The 24,411-nt window shown below is 49.2% G+C and overlaps 1 protein-coding gene across 1 annotated transcript; it reads right to left on the bottom strand.

The window, feature by feature from the left end:
- Positions 1-51: 51 nt before the first annotated feature.
- LOC122413676 (uncharacterized) lies at positions 52-24,032 on the bottom strand. Its single transcript, XM_043424181.1, has 6 exons — positions 23,587-24,032; positions 8,614-8,982; positions 3,779-5,789; positions 3,108-3,691; positions 662-782; positions 52-573 (listed from the first exon to the last, which is right to left on the bottom strand). The coding sequence occupies exons 2-6, from the start codon at positions 8,960-8,962 to the stop codon at positions 537-539; spliced, it is 3,102 nt and encodes a 1,033-aa protein (XP_043280116.1). The 5' UTR covers positions 8,963-8,982; positions 23,587-24,032; the 3' UTR covers positions 52-536.
- Between the last annotated feature and the right edge of the window lie 379 nt (positions 24,033-24,411).

Genomic DNA, 24,411 nt, shown 5'->3' with positions numbered 1-24,411 from the left:
TGTAGACGCAATGAGTTTTTCGGTTTGTTTTTTTCGATTAGTACGCCGTCATAAAAACTACTATTTTCTTTATTAATTTGCCACAATTAAAAATTCGAGGGTCGTCGTCTAGTGTGGGGCATTGTGTAGAATGCCAATGATTTTCAACGTTCCAATAACAATTAAAAAATGATGAAAATAATAATATTAATAATAATATAATGATAATAATAATAATAATAATATAACAGTAAATCGTATAAAATCTTACAAGAGATAAAAAAAGAAAATGAAAATCTTACATTTAAGAGTGGACAACGAATGAAAAATTTTCGCAGACGATTGAGCCCAGAGGGCTTTCGACGATAACGAGAGGTCAGGGAGAAGAAATGAACAGACTAGAATCTAAAATTTCTCAGTGGCTTTCGAGGAAAGAGCGGGTCTCCTTAACCGGCAGTTGTTCGCCCACTAAAAGAGTCGTTTCGATGTTGAAACTATTTTTGGACGAGAATATTCGTACATTTGTTCGCTGTCGTTTCGCTGTATCTCTTTCGATGTCAGTAGGGCGCTGATTTAACAGGTGTTTTGGGGTATCTGAAAATGAAAAAAATGTCTCATTCGTTCGGTTGATTTTTTCGGATCGCACTGATAAATATTGAAACAATAATAAAAGCCTCGCTACCTGTGTCTTCTCGCCAAATCCAGCTCCACCGGACCTTCTCTCACAGCTTTGAACAATTCGATGACTTCCTGATGCGTGTAACCCCTCAGAACTTTACCGTTCAGACTCAAAATCTCATCCCCTGCAATAGAGAATAGAAGTTTGAGTGACGAGAAATGAGCGATCATCGCACTTTTTCGTCGTTCTTGTCGCTACTCGCTGTCTAATCTTCGACTGTTTCCGAAGTGCTTTTACGATGTTTAGCCAATTAAAAAATGCTTCGGTCAACCTGTTCGAATCGGGGATCGGTGCAGTGTGGGCGTCGTGTAAACAGACCTAAGAATACACGCAATACCAAGGCTCGACAAATATTTGACCTGTCATCCAGTTTTCCGCTCGTTCATCAAGCGAGTGCACTTATTTTTAATAAGAGCATTATTTCTAACAGGGAGGCTCACAAGTGCCTGATGTATCGATGAAAAAAAGTTGAGTAGTTTACGGCGAATGTACGCATGCTCGAAGCTAAGCGTATCATCGGGATATACCGTAGGCAGCGCGCTGTTATTGATGACGATTTACGAGCCTCATATTTTAATGGTCGCAGAACGTTGATTGATCGCGTGTCTCGTCTTTCCATTTAATATCGTTCGCGGATGAACAGGTATGGGTTGTCTTCGATCGAAATACGCACGCCCATTAAATGAAAGGAGGCGCGGGGGGAGGGAGCGGTGCGATTTTTCGAGGTGAAAAACGGGAAGCAGAAGGCGTCGAGCGAGCGCGGCTAGAACTGGCTCGGGACAGCATCGAAAATAAAGGAAAAAAGTAAACGGGTCAATTATACAATCAAGATGTTAATTTGCGCTCTTTTTAAGCTGAAAGCTTCAAGGGGCAAGGGAGGATCGGAGCGATAGATAAAAAACGTGACGTCGTAGGAAGAAGGCCGCCGCTGCCGCGCCGCGGCGATCGCGGTCCCTGACCCTTGATACAAAGTTGCGGTCCGCGATCCCTCGTCCATCAACCGGTCCCAGCTGTCGCATAATATATGGTCACCCACAGGGCCCCGTATAGCAAAGGCAATTCGAGTCGTCGGTAGCCCAAGCGCTGAGACGATTCCGTTAGGAGCAGAGCATGCGGCAGACGCGTGTGCCCCGAAGATCAGGAAATCGGTCGCTCGCGCGAGCGAGCGAATACGCACACGCGCGGGCGCTCGCGCCGCTTCGTCCCCGGCAAAAACTGGGCTGGTAACGTTGCACAGCGCGTTTCTTCGTTGTAACACGAAACGCGCGGGTGAAACTCGAGGCACGTCGGGATGGAAGCGACGGAAAAAATGAAGGAAGCAAAAATATATTGAAGTCGAGGAAGCCGAGCAAGGTTGAATGAGACTTTGGCTGCAATAACGACGAGCGTTTCGTTCCCCGGAGCTGCTTCCCGTGGGCAAACCTTCGTCGAAGAGCGTTTCCTTAATATTTTGGATATTTATCCGTTTCTCTAATGATCGCTATCCGTCGTAGAGGCCCCGGAGACGAGAGGCCGATCGCGAGAACTGTTCAGGGATGCACGAACCGTTGGTTATCGGATTAACGATTCGTGCCGTGTACACGCCACGGCTATGGGCATATATCAGCTCGTCTCCGTTCGCCATTAGCGCGAATACGCGCAAACGCTTGCGAGTTTAAAGTGCTCGTCACGTATTTTTACGTATGCGTACGCATCCTCTCTCTCTCTCCCGTGTACGCGGAGAGAAGCTGCAGCGAAAAGAGACGTACGCGCTGACGATAGTGTAAAGTAAAGGCAGTTCAGAGTTTTGGATTCACCCGCAGGAATAATAATGCCGCGGATAATCCGAAAAAACTCAACAATTCGAATCCCTTTTTCCGATCATCCTCCTCTATCGCGCAGTCCAAGAATAATCGATTGCGATTGTCCGATCCCGTCTCTCGAGCGGTACATCAAAGCGCAGTGAAAAATCCCCAGCACGCTCGACGCTTTCGAGATCTGTCCCTCGCTATCCAGCCTCGATCATTAATCCACGTTTATCTCTTTAACTCGCGAAACGATAGAATTGCACGTGTCTAACCCGATCGCAGATCGCGCGCATCCTACACGAAGTTCTTGCAAATTCCTTGAGCAACGGAACGCACGCGGACGTGTGCGAAATTGAACCCCCTCGACTCGCCTAACGTGTAATTTGCGCTTGGTCAGCCTGACAGTCCACTTTGTAAAATAAACGTGCACCTTCTTTCTCTCGATCTAAACGTCGTTCTCGGGATCTATGCATCGCGTTTTCAACGGCGCACTTCTACGATCGTGAACTACAAATTCTCGACAATCCCTCGATTCATTCGGATATAACCAATTGAGACGATATCACCGTCCAGAGCAATCCGAAAGAGGGCCAGTGAAAATGTTTCGTGATATTTTTTCATTGGGAGAACCGATTTTTAGTCGAGTCCTACTGAGACGTTACCTTGAAAAAGAGATTTCGTGACGTCGGCTTGTCCACCAGGAAAGACTCTTCTGACGAATATTCCCATCTCGCCCCGTGGGCTGTCCCTTCCGCCGACGACGCTGAATCCGAGGCTCGGTTTGCCGTAGCCCTTTTCGAATTTGGCGACGTGTCGGGTCAGATACTGCTGGGATTCAACGGGGTTTTCGACAGCGTTGAGGCTCTCTTTACGATTTTTGTTTCGCAAACAGGAAGTGACGGCGAGATTATCGGGGCGTTTTCTAAGCTGTACAATTTCGTTTGATTGACTCGGTGCCGAGTTCTTGTCGATCGGCGACTCGTAACGTTCCACCGTTTCCGGACTCTTCGGTGGAAGAGCCCCAGAGTTTTTCACCTTCCTTCCGACCTCGTGGGATTCCTCCTCCTCGGGGGGAGCAACGTCGCTGAAAACTTGGGGCAGCGCCTCGTCGTAGGCCGTCACCAGTCGGACTCTGTTGCCGGTGAAAGACTTGAGGAATTCCTGGACTTCGGCGAGGCCTTCCATCGTCTTGAGATCTTTACCCTCGACCTGGACTATCTCATCCCCGAGCCTCAGTCGACCGTCCCTGCAGAAGGAAGATTGCGATAATAGAGACGGCTGTTGTTCGAGAGGTTTAGAGCTCAATAATGGAGAAACGTGTTGATATACGAACCTGTGAGCGATGCCGCCGTTTTCGAGCTGAACAACGATGTAACGGAGCTCCCCGGTGCGCTGCTGCGCCAACCTGATGCCGAGGCTCTCCCGGGAATCCTTTTTCTCCAATTGCACGAGTCTGCACCTTCGAATTCTCTTGACCGGTTGAATAATGTCGCTGAGAAACCTCGTTTTGTCCTGCTGCAGTCGTGCCCGGTGAGGAGCGACGTTGGAATCCTCGAGGCTGTACCCGGACGAGAGACGCTCGGAGGAGTCTTCCCTCGGGTAAGAATCCTGGTGATGTATGGACGGGAGAATCCTGCCCGAGTTGCTCCGATGCCACCGGAGACCGTTGACGTCCCGGCCGGATTCCTCGAGCGCGTATCCAGGCTTCTTCGAGGGCACAAAGTCCTTTGAGAGACTGCTCGATTCAACGGGATGGAGACTGCTGTCGCACGCGGGTGTTGATGTTCTAATGGGCTTTTCGATTTCCGAGTCGACGACGCTGCTCGTGTCGGAGCTGTCGGTATTGACGCATTGTAAACTGATGTTTTCGTGTTCGGAAGCGAGAGTCGATTCACCGCGTGGCCCGTCGCTGTCGTAGCCGGACTCGTTCGAGCTCACGTAGTGCGAAGACAGTCTCTGCTCGGCGTTCGGCGCCGAATTTCTGCGCTGATGACGCAACGTCGCGGCGACATCGAGATCGGCATTGAGCAGCGACGACGTTTCGGAGAATCTCCGGTCCGAGAGCCTGCCGCAAAGGTCGTTGGATTCCTCGAACTGCCGTTCCCGATAGGACTGCTGCCGTTGGTTCGGACGCCGATCGAATCCCGAGTCGGAGGATCGATCGAGGCTCCCTGCCATCGCCGATCTGCAGGTTCTCGGATAACCGCTTTCGTAAAAGGCGTCGTCCTGGCGAAAGCAGTCTTCGATTCGCTCCAGTCTGCTCGGATTGAGGCTGTAACGATCCTCGTCGATCCTCGCCGAGTTTCGGGAGCCCCTGAGGACCGTTTCGCCGGGTTCGGCGTACGAGTTTCGATGGTAACGCCAATTCTCGTTGTCCCGTGGCTGAGAAAGGCGGCTCTCGATTTTGTAGTTGTTTCGAGATGCGCCGCGTCGGCCGAGGGTCGTCGTTCCGTCGAAAGATTCCTCGATCTTCAACGCGGGAAAATGTTCCTCCGAGGTCGCCTTGAACAGTCTTTCATCTTTGGTCGAATGAAGTTGGTGTTGTCGCTCTTCCGGCAGCACCGACAGCTTCGAGCGGAGAAAAGCGTAGGGAAAGTTGCACTTTTTCGTTTCTTTGAGGTCGCAGCTGCTCGACTTGCGAAGTATCTCGTTTCTCGAGTTACCGAAGTCGCACGATTGAAAGGACGTCGAGGAGGGCTGTAGCGTTGGGTCCTCGACGATCGTGTCGTTCCCGAAAACATCCTCGTCCGGTCGACGAGCTGCGAGATCGTCGCACGACAATGTCTTGTCTCTGCGATTTCCAATCTGCAGATCAATCCCATCGGACGGGTCGTCACCTTTGACGTAAGTTGGACTCGCGTTCAGATGACTCGTGCTGCAACTCCTGAAAAGATTCTCCTTCTCGGACGGCGTTATGCGCGTATTTTCGAGCTGTTCGGAGCGTCTGTTATTCCCACGATTCGAATTGAGCATGCCCGTTGAGCCCATTCGTATGAAAAACGATTTGAAGGGCGAGGGTGATCTGTGCGAATTCCCCGATAAAAATCTCCTTTCCGACTTGCCCTCAGACTTTTTCGTCGCTACCGTTTTCTCCGTGCTTGTCGAATCGTTCCCACTTTTCTGGCTCTTTTCCCTCGAGCTATCTCGCGTTAACCGATCGTTATTGTTATTGTTATTCGTATTGTCGTTGTTGTTGTTGTTGTTGTTGTGGCTCGCGTAGACGTTGTTGTTCTCGCGAATAGCGTGCTCGGATCTGTCGGTCGACGAACATATCGATTCTCTCGAGCCGGCTCGACGAAACGACTCGATCTTCTTGCTCATCCTCCTGCCCCAAACACCCAATCCTTCGTAAAAATGATAACAAAAAATACTCAATTAAAAGGTGCGACAAGACGACGTTTCAGCGGGGCTTCGATCCGTACATTTTTATATGTCAATTATCGCGGATTCGGAGCCCTAAACTAGAGCAAACGACGCATTGTCTCTGCAAAGGATGACGCGGTGATAAAAAATTTCTCATACCCGGTGCCGAGCACCTGTCCCCCGAGAGAGAGAGAGAGAGAGAGAGAGAAGCTGCGGTCCTCTGCGCCCGAGATGAGTCTCGTGCAAAAACTTGACGCCAAGTTTTCAAAATGTTTCCGTCTACGTGCAGTAAGCGGCGAGGGGGATTGCGGTCAGTCGATGCGAGCATCTCCGAAGCAATTGGCCAAACGGCGGAGTGTCCCATCACGTGCGTGATGTACGCCGTATATACGCACGGCGTGCGTGTAACACCGGAAAAAACTTCAATCGCGTTCGCGGTCAGTCTCTCCGCGTATGTGCACGAACAAACTCCGAGAGCTAACGGCGCGACCAGCTTCCACGTCCTCGAACCCGCCAAATGCTTCAGCAACTTTTTCTACCTTCCCGAAATAAAATTTCGTTTCTAACAGTCCTGTTTTTCGGTACGATCGATCCGATGACGAATGCGTTAACCCGCATTCGTCGCCGAACCTCTCAAAAGAAGAACCGCCGTTTTCGGGCTACTTTTTCCTCTCGCGGGATACGTCCCGAGTACCCCGAGATTACCAACGCGCGTTTATCCGAAAGGGCCTCAAGAGACGGATGCGCAGAGCGAGGAGCAACGGTTCATTCGGTCGATATGGTTCGGTTCCGCGCCACGCGGTCATTTTAGTATGGACGGGAGCGGCAAATGCTCGCCCGGATTGTCAAGCCGCTCAGGTATCGGGGGTACATGTGTTTTTCGATAACGCACGCTCCCTGAATTCATTCACGGGGCGACACACATGCGCTCCCCGTGCGTTTTTCTACGCTCGTTGTTCCGAGCGGCTCAACGGTTTCTACGACGCTGCTCGCGCGGTGTATTGATTCGCCTTGAAAACGCAATAAAAATGTCGCGCGTGAACCCCGTCGATAGCGAAGATAAGCAAACAGTATTTCAAAAGAAAAGCACTCTTTTTCACAACGGGTTGCTCGTTATACACGCGAGCCTCGCCGCTGTCCCCGTCCGGTTTCCACTTCGGTTTGCCTACTTGTGTAAAATGGTAGCGAAGCGCGGAGCCCATCGTACGGCCATCACGGAACGCAGAACGAGCACTTAGATTCGCCACGCGACGAGCGCACTCTCGTCCTCGAAGAAAAATATTTGTTCTAAAATATTACAGCAATCTTGGAAGATCCTTATCTTTTTGGCGAGCAGCTTAAATTGCCGACGCGAACTCGGTTGGCTCTTTCTTTGTAACAAAACAATATTTCAACGGAACAAAATAACGACGAGAAACTATCGTTTACTCGTGACAAATTTGACTCTATCGCGCTGCTGCGTCAATGATAAAAATGACGAAAAAATATCGCGCAGCCACGTCATCACGAGGAGAGACGCGTGTGTCGCCCGACGTAACGTCCAGTCTCGGCGACCGGAATGGATCAGCGAGACTCTTCGATTCGCCATTTCTCGATATATCCCGGGGGCGAGGTGGATTAACGATTAAACTCGTTCACGTCAGAGTAATGAAAGAAAAACTAAACTTTGTGAAAAACGAGATACAAGCTTCGCGGTTAAACGGAGCGCCCTGCGCTCGCGGACGGTCCGGAGGATTAGCCGAGAATGTCAAGTGTCCCGGTGATTAGTCATTCGGGATTTTTCTTCCTGTACCTCCGTACAAGCATAGCGTACATAATTCAAAATCGCTGGTACTCAGGAACGAGACCTTCCAGCCCCAATCGGCTGGCTCTTCTCGGCTTATTTCAAGTTTTTCTTACTTCTATCGAGCAGTTTTCTGGATTTAAAACTCTTCAGAGCGATTGCTGTAGTGATTTCAAAGTCAGCGCGACTGTCTAATTCTCGTTAAAGCAGTTCGGCCGTTCTATGACTAGTCAAGTTTACAACTACTTTATGTTGATTAATTTGAAATCTAAATTATTGATAAAATTAACAAACACTTACGTTGAGAATATTTTTATCACAAGAATGTTATAAAATGCTTTAAAATATCATAAAAGATCAAATTTACACTTCGATTTGACTCGATTGAGTCGATACCCGTGACACTTGAAACACACATAACACCGAGATAAAGGAATGTTAATAACTCAAAATTGCGAATGGAATAATTCCAAATTTTTATTATATCGTTATCAGGGGACCTTAAACTATCGCAAAAAATGGACCTTCACCGTACTTTATCGAACGGGCGAACTACTCAAAACATTGCCAGAGTTAATGTTTCGTTAGGAAGGCTAAGAAATCGGTTGGTTTCAGCCCGAAAGCCCCATATCGAATTATACGTTTCTATGGACTTGCACGAGCGTATGGATTACGTATCGATACATAGACGTCGAGAGGCTCTATAGAGCGATAATGACGAGAGGGGCTACCGGTTTTTCTCCCTTCCGAGAACCCGATTTCGGATCTCGTTCATGTCTATTAGACGCTCATCGTACACTCACGCAGCCGCCAATTGGTCTCTCTCTCTCTCTCTCGTTCTTGCTTCTCTCCACTCTCTTTGTTTCTTTCTTTGGCCTCGCCCCAGGATCTCGGGGAATGTTTCGATTGACGAGGGCAGTTTAACGAGGTGTGCAAATAAGAGGCTTTTTACCGGAATTCCAATATCGCACAATGCGCAACGAAGATCGATTGCGCAGCTTTATTTTTTTAAACGTATTTACCTCTTTGCGGTGGTAGCTGCTTTTCGGGTTCATGTTCAACGATGAACGCAGGTACAGCCGTGACCGTTTGATAGTCCGTTTCCGATCTCGTTCTCGAGGTCGGCGTTGGTTCTTCCACGGCCGCGAGGAGCGACTGCATGGTCGGGGCATCGCCGCAGCTCCGCCGAGCGTACTTGTTTCTCGAGACTCTTAGGAGCGCCGTGTTCAAAGCCTGAATTTGACCTTCGAGGGACTTTCTGGGCAGGAGCTCGTGTCGCGGAGCTTCCTCGAGGCCGATCCCTCCCGGAGGCAGGGAGCAGCCAACCTCGTCGGCGCTGTGACGCCGTGATTTCGCCAGTCGTTTGAACATCGCGTTTCTTCTTTGTTGCCCTGGAACACAAATTAAAAACATTCACGAGTTATCCTTTGAGCCTTCGTCACACGAACGAATCATTCACAAATGACGAAAAGCTCCGTGATTTCTGTGCACCCGAACGATCCCATTGCAATCGACAAAACTTTAACAATTTGTCCAACAGCCCTCGCCGAATCGTCCGAAAATATATGAGAATCAAATGGAACACGCCAACATTTTAATTGCTCAAATTTACAGGCCTTTTTGTCCGTCCACATAAAACACGCACGCACGTTCGAGCGTTACGGCCGCAAGGCCAAAAGCCAATAGTGCGCGCATACAGCAGAGTTTGCACTTTGCGTCCGCAGCATCCGCGCTTCTCCCGGTCTCGAGTGTATTTTATCTCGGGTCGTGCGCGCGGAGAGCGATTTACGTACTTTGTCGAGTCATCCTCGCGTATGGAACACGCTTAAAAAGCGTTATTACGCTCACGCACCTGTCCGACCTGGCTCTATATCTATATGCACATTCCATGTGGATATTGTACGAGCGGGTAGACGCATATGTCACGTGAGCTTTCGCAGTACAGCAGACGTTGAATTTATGTTAATCCACATCTACTGCCAGTGATGCGGTCGCGAGGAGATGCCCCTGAGACCACCAACATGACGTTACGAGCCGGGCCCAGCGAGGCTCTTTTCCTGCCTAACTTTTTTCCGACCCCCTGCTCCTTCGTCGCCGGGGCTCTCCTAGCTCCGGAGCACTCTGTGAAAAGTGGTTAACGTTGACCGCACACCGCGTGAATTTATAGTCGGCGGGCTCACTCGTATACGAGGAAATTAGCGGAATTTTCGATTTTATTTATTTTGGAAGAAAAACATGGCTAATTACAGGCGTTGAAAGTTCACATTTTTCCACACACGGTTAAGTGATTTACAGACGTTTCCGCAGCAGCTCGTCGTCGCACTTTCGTGCTGCCCCTTTCCGTTCATACCGCGAACATCCAACCGGGGCTTCTCGATAAGAAAAAAACACGTCTGCGTGCCTTATCGCACTGAGACCTTCGAATCAAACGCCGCTCCCGCGTATACACGAACTGCCTTCGAAACTCGCCGCGTGGGACGTAATTATAATACTCAATGTATACCGTAGTAAATACACCTGTTGGCTAAGAGCTATTGCGTAAGGTAGGTGTTGGAGTTACACCGTTGTCAGAGCGAGAGAGAAAGAAAGATCGCGAGCCCAACCAGAGTCCAGAGGCAACACACTGGCCTCAAGAATTCCTCGCGAGTACTTTCACTCGAGACGCACCGCGTCAACCACCATCGCGCCGCGACGCGGTACGGTCACCGCGCGCATGCATGTTATTCCCGGCGAAGTTTCAGCAAAAAAAACGAGGAAAGGTCGATCGAAGGGCTCTGGAACAAGGAGGCCAAGAAGTTCGAATGGAAACGCAGCGACGGGGATTATCGAGGACGTTTCAATGGAATTTTCTTATTCGTCCTCCCTGCTGCTATCGACGCGGGTGCCTTGAAAGTGGCAAACGTAATTATTACCCAAAATAGTTGCTTCATTCAAAGTTCATTGGAAGAATATTTCCTAATGTATTTGGTTTTTACACGAATTCTTAAGGTCCAGCTTTTCTCACGCACTGTCGCCTGCGTCGAAGAAGATCGATCGTTAAGACGTGTGCCTGGCTAATGGGAAAAAGTCCAATTTGAGAGAAAAAAAACTCGAAATTATGTAAACAACATTTATTCAATTAGTCTGATCGTACGAATGCTCGAATTTCCATAACGCGATTTTGAATGTCGTCGTTTGAGATTAATATTATTGAGTGTTTATTGGTCTCCGGTGGACGAGGCAATCATTAACGAGCTATTGAATAATCAAACGCACTGACTAACGCGAATGCAGTACGTAATCAGCCTGGAACGATTAAATAGGAAAAATGAGTATAAAGTGAAGTGGGGAAATAAGGAGCGAGTGCTCGCGCGCGCGGGCTGTGAGAGAAATAAAAGTATATAGTTACTCGAATCAAGAATACGAGCCCGTGCTTTTTCGCCCGTAATAAACGAGACCGAGATTTCTCCTTGAAAGTGGTAGCATCCGGTCGATGATTCTGGACTCTCGTTTTACGGCTTTCCGTCTCCGAGCCGGTGCAATTGCGCGGTAGATTTGCGCGGAATGGAGAGAATCCCGGGTAATACGATTTCCGCGATTGAAGTTTAAAGAGACACCTCGCATGAAGCGTCCCGAAGAAACGGCGATTTACTGCGGCCGGAATTGATATACGATTGCAGTCCCGAGGTGAGCAGAGAGGGCGATTAAAATGATTTCACGCCAAGTCTGTCGTGCGCTTTGCGCCCGGCGTTGGAATCGTGGAACGAGCAGCAAAACCGAAAGTGGTAGCGGCGCAGGCAAGTGTCCGATTGAGAAGAAAGTGCTTCGCGATCAGCGAATTCCGTAGCTCGCCGCGATTCGACTGAAATCAACGAAACTCCTCGACGACGTCTCGCGAATCGACGCGCTCCGTACGGTAGCTCTTAGGAAATGGAGATTCATCGTGCTTCTCAAAGCCTCTGCACGTCTATTCGCCTCGGCCCTGCTCCGTTGTCGTACGTCCCTCAAGCCCGGAGCTGCAGCCGCGAGCAAAGGATGCAAGCGATTAGAGTTTTTTGCCCTGTTATGCTGCGTTCCTTCATTTTCGTTCTCGGTCCCTCGTGCATTAGAAAGCGAACTGATGATGATGCGTTCGCCCGGACACGCCTCTTACTCAATCTCGATGTAAGAGGCCTTTCGAGTCGGGGATCCTGCCCGGCTATTTCTCTTTGTTTTTATCCGCTCGAGCCTCAATCCAAGATTGCGTGATTCGAGCTTTGCAGAAAAATCGGATTTTCATCTCGATACGGAGGTTTCTCGCGATGCGAGAAGGGAGGTCCGAGTGGACTGCGAGCCTCGAACGGCCTGTACGTGTGAGCGGTATAGGCGAGCACGGGGATTTGTGAGAGCGGGAGAGATGAAAGACGCGGGCGAGTACATAATCGAAAGAGGGATGCTGAGGAAACGCTGCGAGATTGTGGCGAAGCGCTCGGGATGAAACCCAGTCGCGAAGGCAATGGTAGAGATGGCCGGCGATCCGGAGAGAGCGAGCGAGCTCTGCGCTTGCGGAGACCTGAAAAAAAACGATTGAAAAAAAGAGGTAACCGAAGGAATTGGTGGGAAGAGTGAGCCGAGAAACGGGGAGAAAGACCCCCCATATGGACGGTGCACCTGTTACGAGAACGAGGGTCCGGAGCCGTCGATCCACCGAGTAAACTCTATTCCCTCGCGGTCTAAAGTTCCCATGAACCCCAATCGGGATGGCGGACCATGCACCTGTGCTTGTTTTGTTCCATGTGTGCGCGGATAATAGGTCAAGTGTGTATACACGCGAGGAGTCGCGCGATGCGTTCGTGTTTGAAAAGATCGTTTTAAAAGGTGCTTCGCCAGCAGGGCCACCTTTTTGTGGAATCGAATTCGAAGTCGTCGTCCCGCGGCTCTATCGAAATTTCGAACACGCCACTGTAAACACGAGCGCATGTCTTGCCCCGCGCACGCCAACGCGTGTCTAACCATTCCAAGCGTTCATTACCGTCCGATATATGAATGAAGAAAAAAAACGACTCGAATTTCGAAATATCGATTATACGAATACGACAGAAACGAGATAACGGTTCAGTCCCCCTTCCTCGAACGCGCATCTCCTTCGCGTGCGCGCGAGTGCGCTCGCGCGACTCACTCTTTTGTTGCTAAGCTTATTTGCTAGCGATCGTTGCAGCACACGTACCGATCTTAAATCGGCAGGATATGTACTGAGTGCTCCACACACAGGTGAGCAGCGTTTCCTACTGTGATTTATAGCAACGCGTCGGGAAGCATTAACGTGTCGATACCCTCGAGCCTCCTTGTTTTACCGCATTGCTTAGTCTCCCTCCCTCTTGCTCTTTCTCCTCCTCGTCTTCGACGTCGTCTTCGTCCGGGAGAACCGGGTCCAGTTCTCAGATCAATACATTTTACTTTACAGGACATTCTCAAGCCCATAGTCCTCGCGCGACGATTGTCCCGAGCTATGTAATATGCTTTCTCATACGCGCGTATTCACCTTTCTCGTGTTTATTATCGCGCGTGTGTTGGTATGCGCAGGGGAGCTTTCAGTAAGGCGAACCGGTCCTCCTCTCGATATATTGTGTGTTTACTATGCAACCGCCACTTATGGCCCCGACACCAAATTAATTCGTAAAGCATTAACGCGCTGTGCGATAAGAATATACTATCTTCGAGCACAATCGCGGCGTAACCATCATTATCAATTATGTACGAGTCACAATTAATTATCGGGGCAAACGGGCCGCGGGGGATTTCGCCTTTTTTCTGTTTTTACCGTTCGTTATCGAACCGCGCGCGCGCGCGCGCAGGAGAGTCGATAAATTTGAGTTCTTTTTGTCCCTCGGATCACGACTCTCGTCTTATAACAGCGAGAAGAAATGGAAAGTACAAACTCCGAGAGAAGGAACTTGAAACTCAGAGAATCCGCGAACGGAAACTCGCCCGCTCTTGTGTGCAGGCTCGTTTCACTCCTCGAGTGAAACGAGGCTATGCTAATTCTGACATTTTGCTCATCGCAAAATTTCATCCAAGCGCCGAACAAAGACGCGAATCTGTAAACTACTCACTCATATTCTCGCAGCTCTCTCGCCATCTCCGCACTCCCAGCTCGCAGCTCCTCAAACAAACCCTTTTATCGGCCCGCATATCTCGCACGCTCCTCGAGAATTCGCGGTAGCAACAACCTGTTCGCTTTCCAGAGATATTCGAGTGGTCCCTCCAGATAACCGGCGGATAGACCGCGCGCATCCGCCTCGGGAATGCGCACATGCACTATTCGTATACGGGAGCGCGCCCCATTTATTCTAACTCGATTTGAAACGGGAGTCGTACGCTCGATTAGACGAGAGGTTATAATCCTTTTAGTTTAATCGAGGCAAATGCGAGCGTACGCGTTCAAACGAATGGCTGGCCATGCGGCAGCGGAATGCTCCTTCGTTTCGGTGTACAGAGCCGTGCAAAAGTTCTCGAACTTTCGTATCATTTTCATACGACTCGTGTACTGAGAATAAACATTGTTGATTCTGTTATTGGAAGAGTTTCTTCGTTCAAATGCAACGCTTTCGGAGAAAATGAATCTGCGGTTGGATGTAAATTTGTATATTTCGTTTAATCATGTTTAACCTTGTGCACGGAGAGATATAAAAACCTGAAAAGATTACGGAATTCTAGATTTTTGGGGAGTTTGTAAAAAAAACTCATTCTAAAGAAGAAGAGCATTTCAACGTTCTGTAAATATAGAACTTTGCAATTTTTTCGGGTTTTTATAGGTTCCTATGGAAGGAAAATATATATGAAAATGGACAACAAACTTGGGATTTTTGGTGAGATTTAGATGAGAAACTTCGACAATCAGACTCGGCGCATAAACCATGTACAAATTAGTATTTCTCACATTGAAAAAATGCTTTTGTATACTTTCGAAATATCCTTGAAACTATACCGAAAAGTTCGCTATGGTGATTTTCGTCTATCCTGAAAACGTTCCCGAAAATAATCGATTTTTTTTTACTTTCCAACGCACGAGCCCCCTTATATTTAGCGTGAAATTCACTGTGAAATTTGCCGTGATATGTTTGACTGCAGGGACAAGTTGACGAAAAGTATTCATTGCTGTATAACGCATAGTAAGATTTCAAAGATTTTGCGGAATTTTTAGTTTTCTCTGAGTAAATATTGCAGGTAGGGCGTCAAAATTTACTAAATACTCTGGTAAAAGTTTCTAATTGGAACAATAATATTATTAATTTCATTGTCAGTGCGTTACCGGTTGGTTATTAAAACTTCGAGAAAAAGCTCAGAGGCCTTTTCACAGGGATTTTTCCCTTCCTCGTAAATAGCTCGTTCGTTCAAAAAATTGGATGGTAAGGTGTAAAAAAGCATGAAAAATAATGAACGAAGTGAAATTCCGTAAGAAAGTGTCTCGCGGAGGTTATCGAACGAGGAGATTGGCGACAAAAGCCCTTCAAGTATCGTGCACGAGCCTCGCGATCGCGTTTATCCCCCTGCGCTTACTTTCATCGAAGTTTTCTACACTCTGGATGCACGTTCATATAGTAGAATGAAGCAAATATCGGGAATACAGAGGAGGGGGAGGAGTAGCGTATAATACAAGGGAAGGCAGTGCGCGGAGCCCGCGCGTAGGTTTCAGAAGCCCTCGCGGAGAGTCATTCGCAACAGAAATCGCCGGGGAGATAGAAAGAGGGAAAGTGGGGACGTCGGGCTGGCTCAGAATTCGCATCACGTGTCCCTCGAGGCCTCTCGGCTGCCTTGCTGCTGCGTGGTTCCTTTTCCTCGCTCCTTTCGCCCCTTTGAATTCTCTCGTCATATTCGCGTTGTCGCCGTCGCGTTTTCGTCGTGGTGCGAGCTTGCTTAAAGCCAGAACAACGCGCTCCGGACAGGGACTTGTCACGCACGGACTGACGCACGCGAAGGGAGATGAAGCTCGAGAGAGCAGCGATTCCCAATGACGAAGAGAGTGACACAAGGAAAAGAGGCTCGCGCTCGGTCCTCCGCGCGGTTCCCTCTCGCTCCTCGTCTTCTCTCTGGGTTTTTGTTTTTTCAAGGCCCCCCCTCGACCCCGCCGCTCCGCTCTCGCGAAGACACTCGGCCGAGAGGGAACGCGAGTCCTCGCATTTGAATGGATTTCGTCGGTATGTATCGTCGCGACTGCATTCCTCGAGGGCTCGGCATTTCCTGCACGCGTCCTCCAGGCAGCCTTGTCGCGGTTCATGCCCGGGATATCTCGCCTCTGCTCCGTGCCACTGCCTCCAAGACGAGGATCGAGAAGGACACGAGCCCCGCGTCTAGAAGCCGCTATACGCGATCATGCGAGCGTTTATGTACGGATATATATTTCACGAAGTTTAGACCTTCAACGGCTTCAATATTCTTCCGGAGCGCGGCAACAATTTCACTCGTCGACTTTTAATGCCCTCAACCGGTTAATGCTGCTGCGGCTACTATTTTTTCATACTCTTTTTTTCTACGAGTCTAGAGATCCACTTCACCTTAAAACACACGTCCCTCTTATTCTCTGCGCGTATCGGCCCTCTCGTAATAAATCGGACAATCAATTCACGTATAATGAAAGATTAGTCGAACGCGAAATTTAAATATCTCACATGTCAGCCTCGGTGCGAGCGAAATAACGAGCCATCTCGCTCTGATAAATATTTTGAAATGATCGATCCCATCGATTAATCACCGAACCGCCGTCTTCTCCTCGAGTATCTTCTTGACATTGCTGCGCCCCCGATGAAGAGCACGTTTTAAGGGCAATCGGTGTCCTCGTCGTCGAGCGAATCGTTCAATGTTATTCAAACGTTTCCGGAGAGATGGAACTCGCGACGAAAGCTTGCGAAGTCATCAAAAATTAGAGACCAATTTACTGACTCAAGGTCCAACGGATTTTTCGAGGTTTCTTGCAGCCGAACCGACATATTCACGGAGGACCAATTTACATCGCGATTTTATGATTTACCACATGCAGCTACTCGGGGAGCCTACTCTTGACCTCCATCGCGGAGATGCTGCGATAAACACGTTCCTGGGCCCTATCAAATGGCATCGAATCTCGGGCCAACCCTCCTCCACCTTTAAGGAAGGCTTCGCGCCTCGTGTATTGGGTCAAAAAGTCTGAAAGAACCGGGAGACAAAAATCTACGACGCCGCGTTTAAATTTCCTAGCATCACTCTCGACTGGTGGGCCGGCCGGTCGAGTTTCCGGGGGGAAAGAAGCGGGGCCTGGATGAAGAAATATGTCCATTGTAAGGGGTCATTGACGGATCTCCGAAAAATGATGCTTATTAAAATAATGGTTGGGTATATGGTCGGGTGGGAATACGCGTAGATTTACTCTTCGTTAGTAGAGACTCTATAAGAAGCCTCGTTTTTTCACGGTAGTCTCGCATCGGCGTTCGTCGCCTTGTTTTATTTTTTCGCTGTAGTTCCATTCGGGGATCTCGCGGCGAGGTTATTATCCCGGTCGGGGTCTCTCAATCAAAATTCCCCTCGGTCATCGCCAGGGGCAGGTCTAGCGATGGAAAAAAGAAAAAATGCCGATTCATCTCGCCGCGCAAATGAAGATTTTTTCTCTCGGCGGCTCTCCGCACGCAGGTAACCATAATGGACTCCGTTTCATTTCGTTCAGCGTTGATTCTCGTCGGTGGAAAAATGGAAAAAGGCAACGCGTACCGAGGCCCTCGACGGGACGTGAAAGAACTCATCGCAGGGAGGCCGATAACGAAATTCATTTAATATCGACCTCCAACTCCCGTAGACTCAACCTCATCTTGCGCTAAAACATATCAACTTTTGTGTGTATATTTACGTTCGTATATCATCTCCGGCGCGCATTAGCAGCCTTGGGACGTACTTTTTGCTCCAAGTTCAGTGCACTTTCCGGTCTGCCTGAATTTGTACGTATACGCAATCTGACATCTGCTCTCTCGGCTTGAATACGCGCACATATTATTATGTGCGTGTATGCGAGCGTGGATGCGCTTGTGTGTATGAAACGTCTGCACCGGGAGAGGGGAGAGAGAAAAGTTGATTCTGTACACGCATCAGGATCTTTTCTGTAACCCCCGATTGTTCCTCGTACAGTCAAACTTCCTGTGGGATTATCCTCCGAAGGAGATTAAGTCGCGCCTTTTTAACCATGACACAGATATTAAGTCTCCTTTCCGAGTAGATTCTCGACGAGACTTTCGAAACGAGACGAAAAGTGCGTGCTCGCGCGAGAGATCCTCGCGAGCGACTTTCGACTGTACAACGTCTCGGCGCGTTTCGCTTTTGTTTTTCGAATCTCCGACGTATAAGCGCGTATACGGCGCTAGTCTCGTTCCAAGCATGGAGGTACTTCTCGCTCCTTCCTCTCCCTCTCGCTGAGCGTTCTCCAGATAAGCTCAGCTCGGAGATTCTCCTCGTACATCCTGCAAAACTACTCCGCGATAGCCTCGTAGATCTTGCCGAGTCGAGAGATGCGCTCGAGAGAAGTAGAAAAGCCCTCGTCGATGCGGAGTTGCACGCTGGGAGAGCTGCGCGAGTCTCTGCTTTTGTTCTCGTCAACCAGGTGCCAGGAAGTACGACGCCGGGAAACACTTGGAATCGCTCTCATGCTCGTGAAAATCGATCGACGCTGGGGTTAAAAATGGAGTTCCCTCGGTCCCTGAAGGAGGCGGAGAACGCGGTGAAAATTTGGAAAAGTCGAAATTTAGGAAATGCGTCGTGAGACGCGATTTCAAGTCGGTTGAAGATTCGAGTCCTCAAAGTCCAATGATTTTTCGAATCGCGCGAGGAAAATTGAGACCATATTAGCTCTGACAGGTTTTATTAATCTCCTTCGTCGTTTCTACCCCGTTTGTACTCCGCTCGAGTGCGCGTATCGCGCGTGTGTGTACACGTCCAAGACCCGTACCGTGTTGGTCTATCCTAGTTTTTTGCGTAGACTCGCGAGCGAGAGCGAGCTGCTCGAGAGCGTTTTATTTGCCGCGAGATTTACTCCGCGCGAGGGGTGATCGGTTCTGCTCGTTCCAGTACGACCAGTACGTCCGTTCATCATCAAGACGAACGTGAAAGATCCATGGGCACGTTTATTTCTGCGTCAGAAGCCATTGCTTCGGTAGCGATCCGAGCTAGCGAGCGAGCTATGAAAGCTAGTCGTGCTGCTGGCTTTTATCGCGACCGTGTACACCGCGCAGCTCAACTTTTCGAGCCATCTATGGGGCGGGCTCCGATGCGGTTGCTCTCGCTCGTCGTCGCCTCGCCATTTTCTTCCTTCACTCGAGACACCTATTGCGAGTGCCCCCGATATTATCCCCGTGCTATCGCTTCGAGTCGGAGCGAACGCGGGCACGAGTTGACTTTTGTGAGCGCGGCGGGGGGATGAGAAAAACGCTTGGGGCAAGAACAGATTGTCAGGAGTCTCTGCGATGCGAGCATGCGCCTAGAATATTGGTGAACATACGGTCTTGGAATGACTCAAGGTTACCCACCCGAACTTGCTCTTTTATTTCTCGACTATTCGCTCCTGCTTCGCGCGAGCGAGCCCTCGCCACGTGTGATTTCTCTTGTCTTTGGCCACGAGGATCCGAGACCGGACTAAAAAGTAATAAAAACGAGACTCGGAGCGAGGCCTGCCTATTTCCCGTGTTGTTTGCTCCTTCGTAACGTTCCTCATCGCGCACCATCCTCAATCTCAACATCTGATACGCTCTCCGATAATTCGAGACACCTGCTTTAACACTGTTCCGCATCGCTTTACGTACGCCGTTCGCTTCCCGAGTAAGACAATCCCTCGCCGCTCTATAAAACTCGACGCCGCTGCGCAAGGGCCTTACTAAATTTAACCATCCGCGGCGCGACACGAGGTTACGCATCCGAGTGAAATACGATTCGGTTATAAAGTATAATTGGCAGCTCAGCGATCTACGAATATCAAAAACGAAAGCGCAAGCACATTATTATTCTTCTTCGCGGTTAAACTTAATTAAGTAATTATCATATTCCGAGTATTTTGACACCGAAAATCTCAGGTTAAAGATAACTTCGAGTTTTTATAAATATTCACACCAGTGCGATAGTCGATTACGAGACAGCAAACATATCGCAAGTTCGCAGGCGAGACTTCAGCTGGATCGATGCAACGCTGAATAAAACATATCCCGTTCGTGTAGGACACACATTCACGAGCCCGACGAGCGCGCTGCCGTGGATTCCTACGTTTTCATGTATTTCCATTCTCCTCTCGAACATTAGCTGTTTATTCTCTCATTTTATCCGATGATGCACGCTATTTTCTCATTCGTCATTGTTCCACGACATGTTTATTTTTTCAGTTACTCTGCAGTTACTGCATTCTCTCGCGGATACGCAGCGGCTAGGCAGAGGCTCTCCTTCGGAGCGAAACATCCATAAACGTACAAATACGCGCATTGGAAGGCATCAAAGTGTAGGTATAATACGACAAGCGATCCACAGAGGTCTTCTATGATGAAGCTTCCACAAGGATTCGTCGTCGTAGCTGACAGCGTACTTTTCCGTGCTGTTTGAATTGCGCGATCTTGGTGCTTGCCCTCGCGCTGCTGTCCTCGACGCTCCTCATCGCGCGTCTCCGAATCTTCGTGTAACATCTCTCGCGGTTTCTTGAGGGGAACTTGTAACGGACGCACCGAGCTTATTCGTGACGCTGTTTTACGAGAAACGTCAATCATTGATTGACGCTTTTCGCATAGAGAAAATTTTTGGGGCTCGGGATTGAAATAAATGAGGATTATTTATCATCGGGATTTCAATTTCGACTCCGAGCTCGCTCGCCACCGAGATCGATGCCTCCCTCCCCCTCGCGCTCTAAGCTCTCGAATAAATCTGCCCCGAGAGAGCCACTTACGAGCGATTCGTTCGTTCCTCGAGTATGCGAGCAATCGAGTTTTTTTTTTTCAATATACTTTCAGAGAGTATCGATTGAATAACGTCGTTGTTTTTTTTGGTTGATTTACGTTTACGTAAAGCGAGTGACCGGAAGAGGGAAACACGGGAGTGAAGATGAAGACGCGCGGCGGCGGTGACGCTCGGCGCGTGCTGCACCTGGCCCGCCGCGTTCAATATCGATTTAGCCTCGGTTCAGGTGTATATCGCTCATTTCATTGACTCGAGACACGCTCGTGCGCCTCCGTTCTCTTTTGTCCAATCTCCGACGAGCGCGCAAACGTTTTTTCCTCTTTTCGATATACGCAATGAAAAGGGAAATGGACTTTGATCGAGCGACACTGCCAGCTTAAATGTGCGGAAATCAATCGAATTCACCAGAAAGCAGTTTGTGTCTTTCGCTCCCCAGGAGTGAATCCGATCGAGTGACTCAGGCGAGATTTTTAGCGAATAATACTGTTGGACTTTGGAAGCCTCGACTGAGACTTATTCATGGCGGATTATTAGGCTCAATATTCGGGCTACCGAGAGGGTATTTCTCCTGCGCGCATGAAGCGACGACGACGACGACGACGACGACGACGACCTCCAAGCCGACGAAAATAGATTTCGAGACGCGGGCTCTTGGCGGTATGCGTGCACCGCGCCGCATTAGTACGGAAATACATGCGGAGACGCGAAGCGCAAAGAGTCTCTCATATCCGTCGCTATATATGCGAATAAGGAAAAATCGATGAGAAAACGATCAGCATCGCCGGTTCGATAGACCAGAATGAACCGTGATGCCGCGGACGTAGCGCTCCTGGATCGCGCAACTGTGTCCATTCGCGCTCTTATACTTTGAAGAATATATAGAGCGAGCTGGAGATAGCGATCGCGCGAGAATCGCGGACCGGCGCAGTGAACTTGAACGCACCGTATCGACACTGCAATGCGGTATAATAGCAAAACTTTGAGATGCACGCACGGAAGTGCCAATTGTGCCACGGAGATGCTTCGCGTCTGATGCCTCCGCAGGCGAGCGCGTTTCAAGTTTACACCCTCGACTTCCGGTGCGTTAAGAGCATCCGGTCTCTTCGAAATGCCATTAATTCGCAAGGATTTACCGGAGAAAAGATTCGGAGAATGCGGCTCGTTCTGGAAGCAGCGCTCGCTGGGAGCGTCGCTTTAGAAATCAGCTGAAATCATGAGCTCGCAAACTCGAGTTTGGTGAGCACGTCGGCCGAATCTGCACGGAATGTCCCATGTACGTATAAATACGGTAAACATACGATATCCTTGAAGGTGTTCGGGCTCTTTATCACCGTCTATAAATCAACGAGTACGAGGTCCGCGCTCGAACGTATGACACTTTACAAGCGATCAGTTCGGATCTTCCCCGCTTGCGTCCCTCCCCCGCGCCCTCGCGCTCGCTCGCTTTCGAGTACATACGCTCGAGTATTTACTACTATGTACATCTTTCTCGTTACGGGTAATCCCGACTCCTACGCTCATACGTGTTCCCCGGGGAGCATATCTACGCAATAATAAAGTACATGTTCCTCCGAAATTATAAAAATTTCGACAGCCCCGCGCTGCACGCGGAGCGAGTGCGCTTCGCGCGCTGCTATTCCGCTCACGAAGCCTCAACTTTTTCGTTTGTACTCGCGAAGCCGCGGGCTCGAGAATGAGGAAGCGGAACGAGACGGACCAGCGATCCGAACCCGTGCGCGCCCACAATGCATGAGCGTTTTACACTTTCGCGATTTCATCGCCTTTTAACACCGATCGCTCGATCGATTAAAACGGAATCACTCAACTACAATCCCCTTCTAATTGTACCCGCCTTTTCTTTCATTTTTCTAACGAATTTTTTCCCCAGCATATTTTATTCCGGAGCCCCGTGTCCCAGCGCGGTTATCACAGGCCACTCCGCGTCGTCCCAGGCTCGAGTACAAATGTCTCTCGGTAAATAACAGCTAACGAGAAAATATCTCTTGCTCTCTCTCTCTCTCTCTCTCTCTCTTGCTGCGCTCCTCGAGCATTTATCTGATTTCTATCGTCTACTCCGGTACCCGGAGCGAGAGAAGCAGCTTCCGCCGAGTAATTATCGCGCACGCTTGCGAGTGAGCGCGCGGCCCTCTGTGCAAAATACCGAGGCAGATCTAGCTCTCGACTCGGAAGATGCGCGGCTCTCTTAGCACGACGCGTGCACGAGTGTGTGCACAAGAGATAACGCGCGTGTGCATCTACGTTTTCATACTCTCTTTGCCGATTCCCGAGCCCGAAAGGACTCTCCGCGATCTCGTTTCGTCGCGCGTCCATTATTTTTATTAAAAGACAAAAGAAAAAAGATGAATAATAAAATCAAGAGGAGCCTCCAGCAGTCCCAAGAAACAAAAATCAATCCTCGCGGGCAAGCTGAAATTAATAATGCGATAATGTCCCTCGCGCTATCTTCGCCCTCCTCGCACGACTACTTTTCAATGCTTTACTTCGTAACGACCCTCCGCCCTCTCACCCCCAGAACATCCACCGGCGCGTCAACGTTTGTAACTTGTTTAATTGCGAGTTGTAACTTTAAAGATAAATGTTCGAGATTACGAACGAGAATACTTGGTCCCATAATTTCTTGGTTTATTCCTTTCGCTCTGTTAGGTGGTTGTATACGCGGGTATTGTGAGCTTCGCACTCTGACTCATGTCGCACCCGTTCGCCAACGCGGATTTTACGCATATTCCGAAGAAACGTTCATTTTTTCATCTTCATTTGCGCCTGTGAAGACTCCGGAGTTCTGTCAACTTTGCTGAGATCGACTCAAAGTTTACTAGACTCCTCATTTCGCAGGGCAAAGACGATCGAGTTTCGAATTCCGAGACAAACTCGATTGGGGATTTCGTGACGAAAACATTTTTCCTCATAAAACTTGCTGAGTTACGAAATGGAAAGAATGACGAGGTGATTCACCTCTGCTGGGAACTGCTCGAACAGGGAAGAATCGAATTCAGAAATCCGGATAAATGATCGACGTTTGAGAAACCTTGGAAAAACTCTCGACCACGAATTATCGAAACTCAACTCACCGAGATTTGGAGCAGACGGGATCAGTGAACTAGACCATGGATCACCATAACTTTCGATAGGAAATTCGAAGTGTTGAACGAATTGTTACGGTGAATCGGTTGCGTCGGACGAGTGTCATGGATGTTTCAAAATTCTTGAACTTTAATATCGCGCTTTGCGCGCTTTTTCTTCAGTTTCGAACAGTTTCGTTTGTTTTAGCGTGGAACTCGAACGAGCGAACGTCACGTTACGTAAATAAAAATCACTTTTGTTTCTCGGTAGGCTCGCACAACACCAAAATTCACCGTTCGATCGAACGAAAATGTGATGAAAAATGAAATAAAAACGTGGCTTAACGCAAGTTAAAACGTGCGTTTCTATCCGATTAGTAAAAGAGCCAGGAGCGAAGAGTCGCGATGATCGGCCGACGCTCACCGGCCGACTGACTGACGCGTTCGTTCTATGCGTGTAATACCCCCGTCGAATTTGTAGTACCGACCGAACGAAACGAGGCAAACGTTTGAGCGACGAGAGAGCGAGAAAGAGGCCGAGCGAAGAAAGGGAGGGTGGCAGAGAAAGAGGGAAGGAGAGAAAGAGAGAGAGGCGCGAGTAGAAAGAGCCAGCATCGAGCGGACACTCGGCGTTGGCAGAGCGTATATATACAAAGGCGACGCTCGCGCCACCCGGCAGCATGTAAATCGACGAAAAACACAGACTTTAATGGAAACCCCAAAGGACGATTGTACCTTTTGTTTTGTGGCTTTCGACATCCGTTATTCGTGCATCACTCAAATTAGACGGGTGTACGCGAGCGTGTTCGATTCTCCAAAAGTCGAATTTCCTCG

The sequence above is a fragment of the Venturia canescens genome, chromosome 7 (assembly GCF_019457755.1).
Source record: "Venturia canescens isolate UGA chromosome 7, ASM1945775v1, whole genome shotgun sequence".
In the NCBI taxonomy this organism is placed as follows: Eukaryota; Metazoa; Arthropoda; class Insecta; order Hymenoptera; family Ichneumonidae; genus Venturia; species Venturia canescens.
The sequence above is the reverse complement of the archived record's forward strand: the minus strand, read 5'-3'. Positions and strand labels throughout refer to the sequence as shown.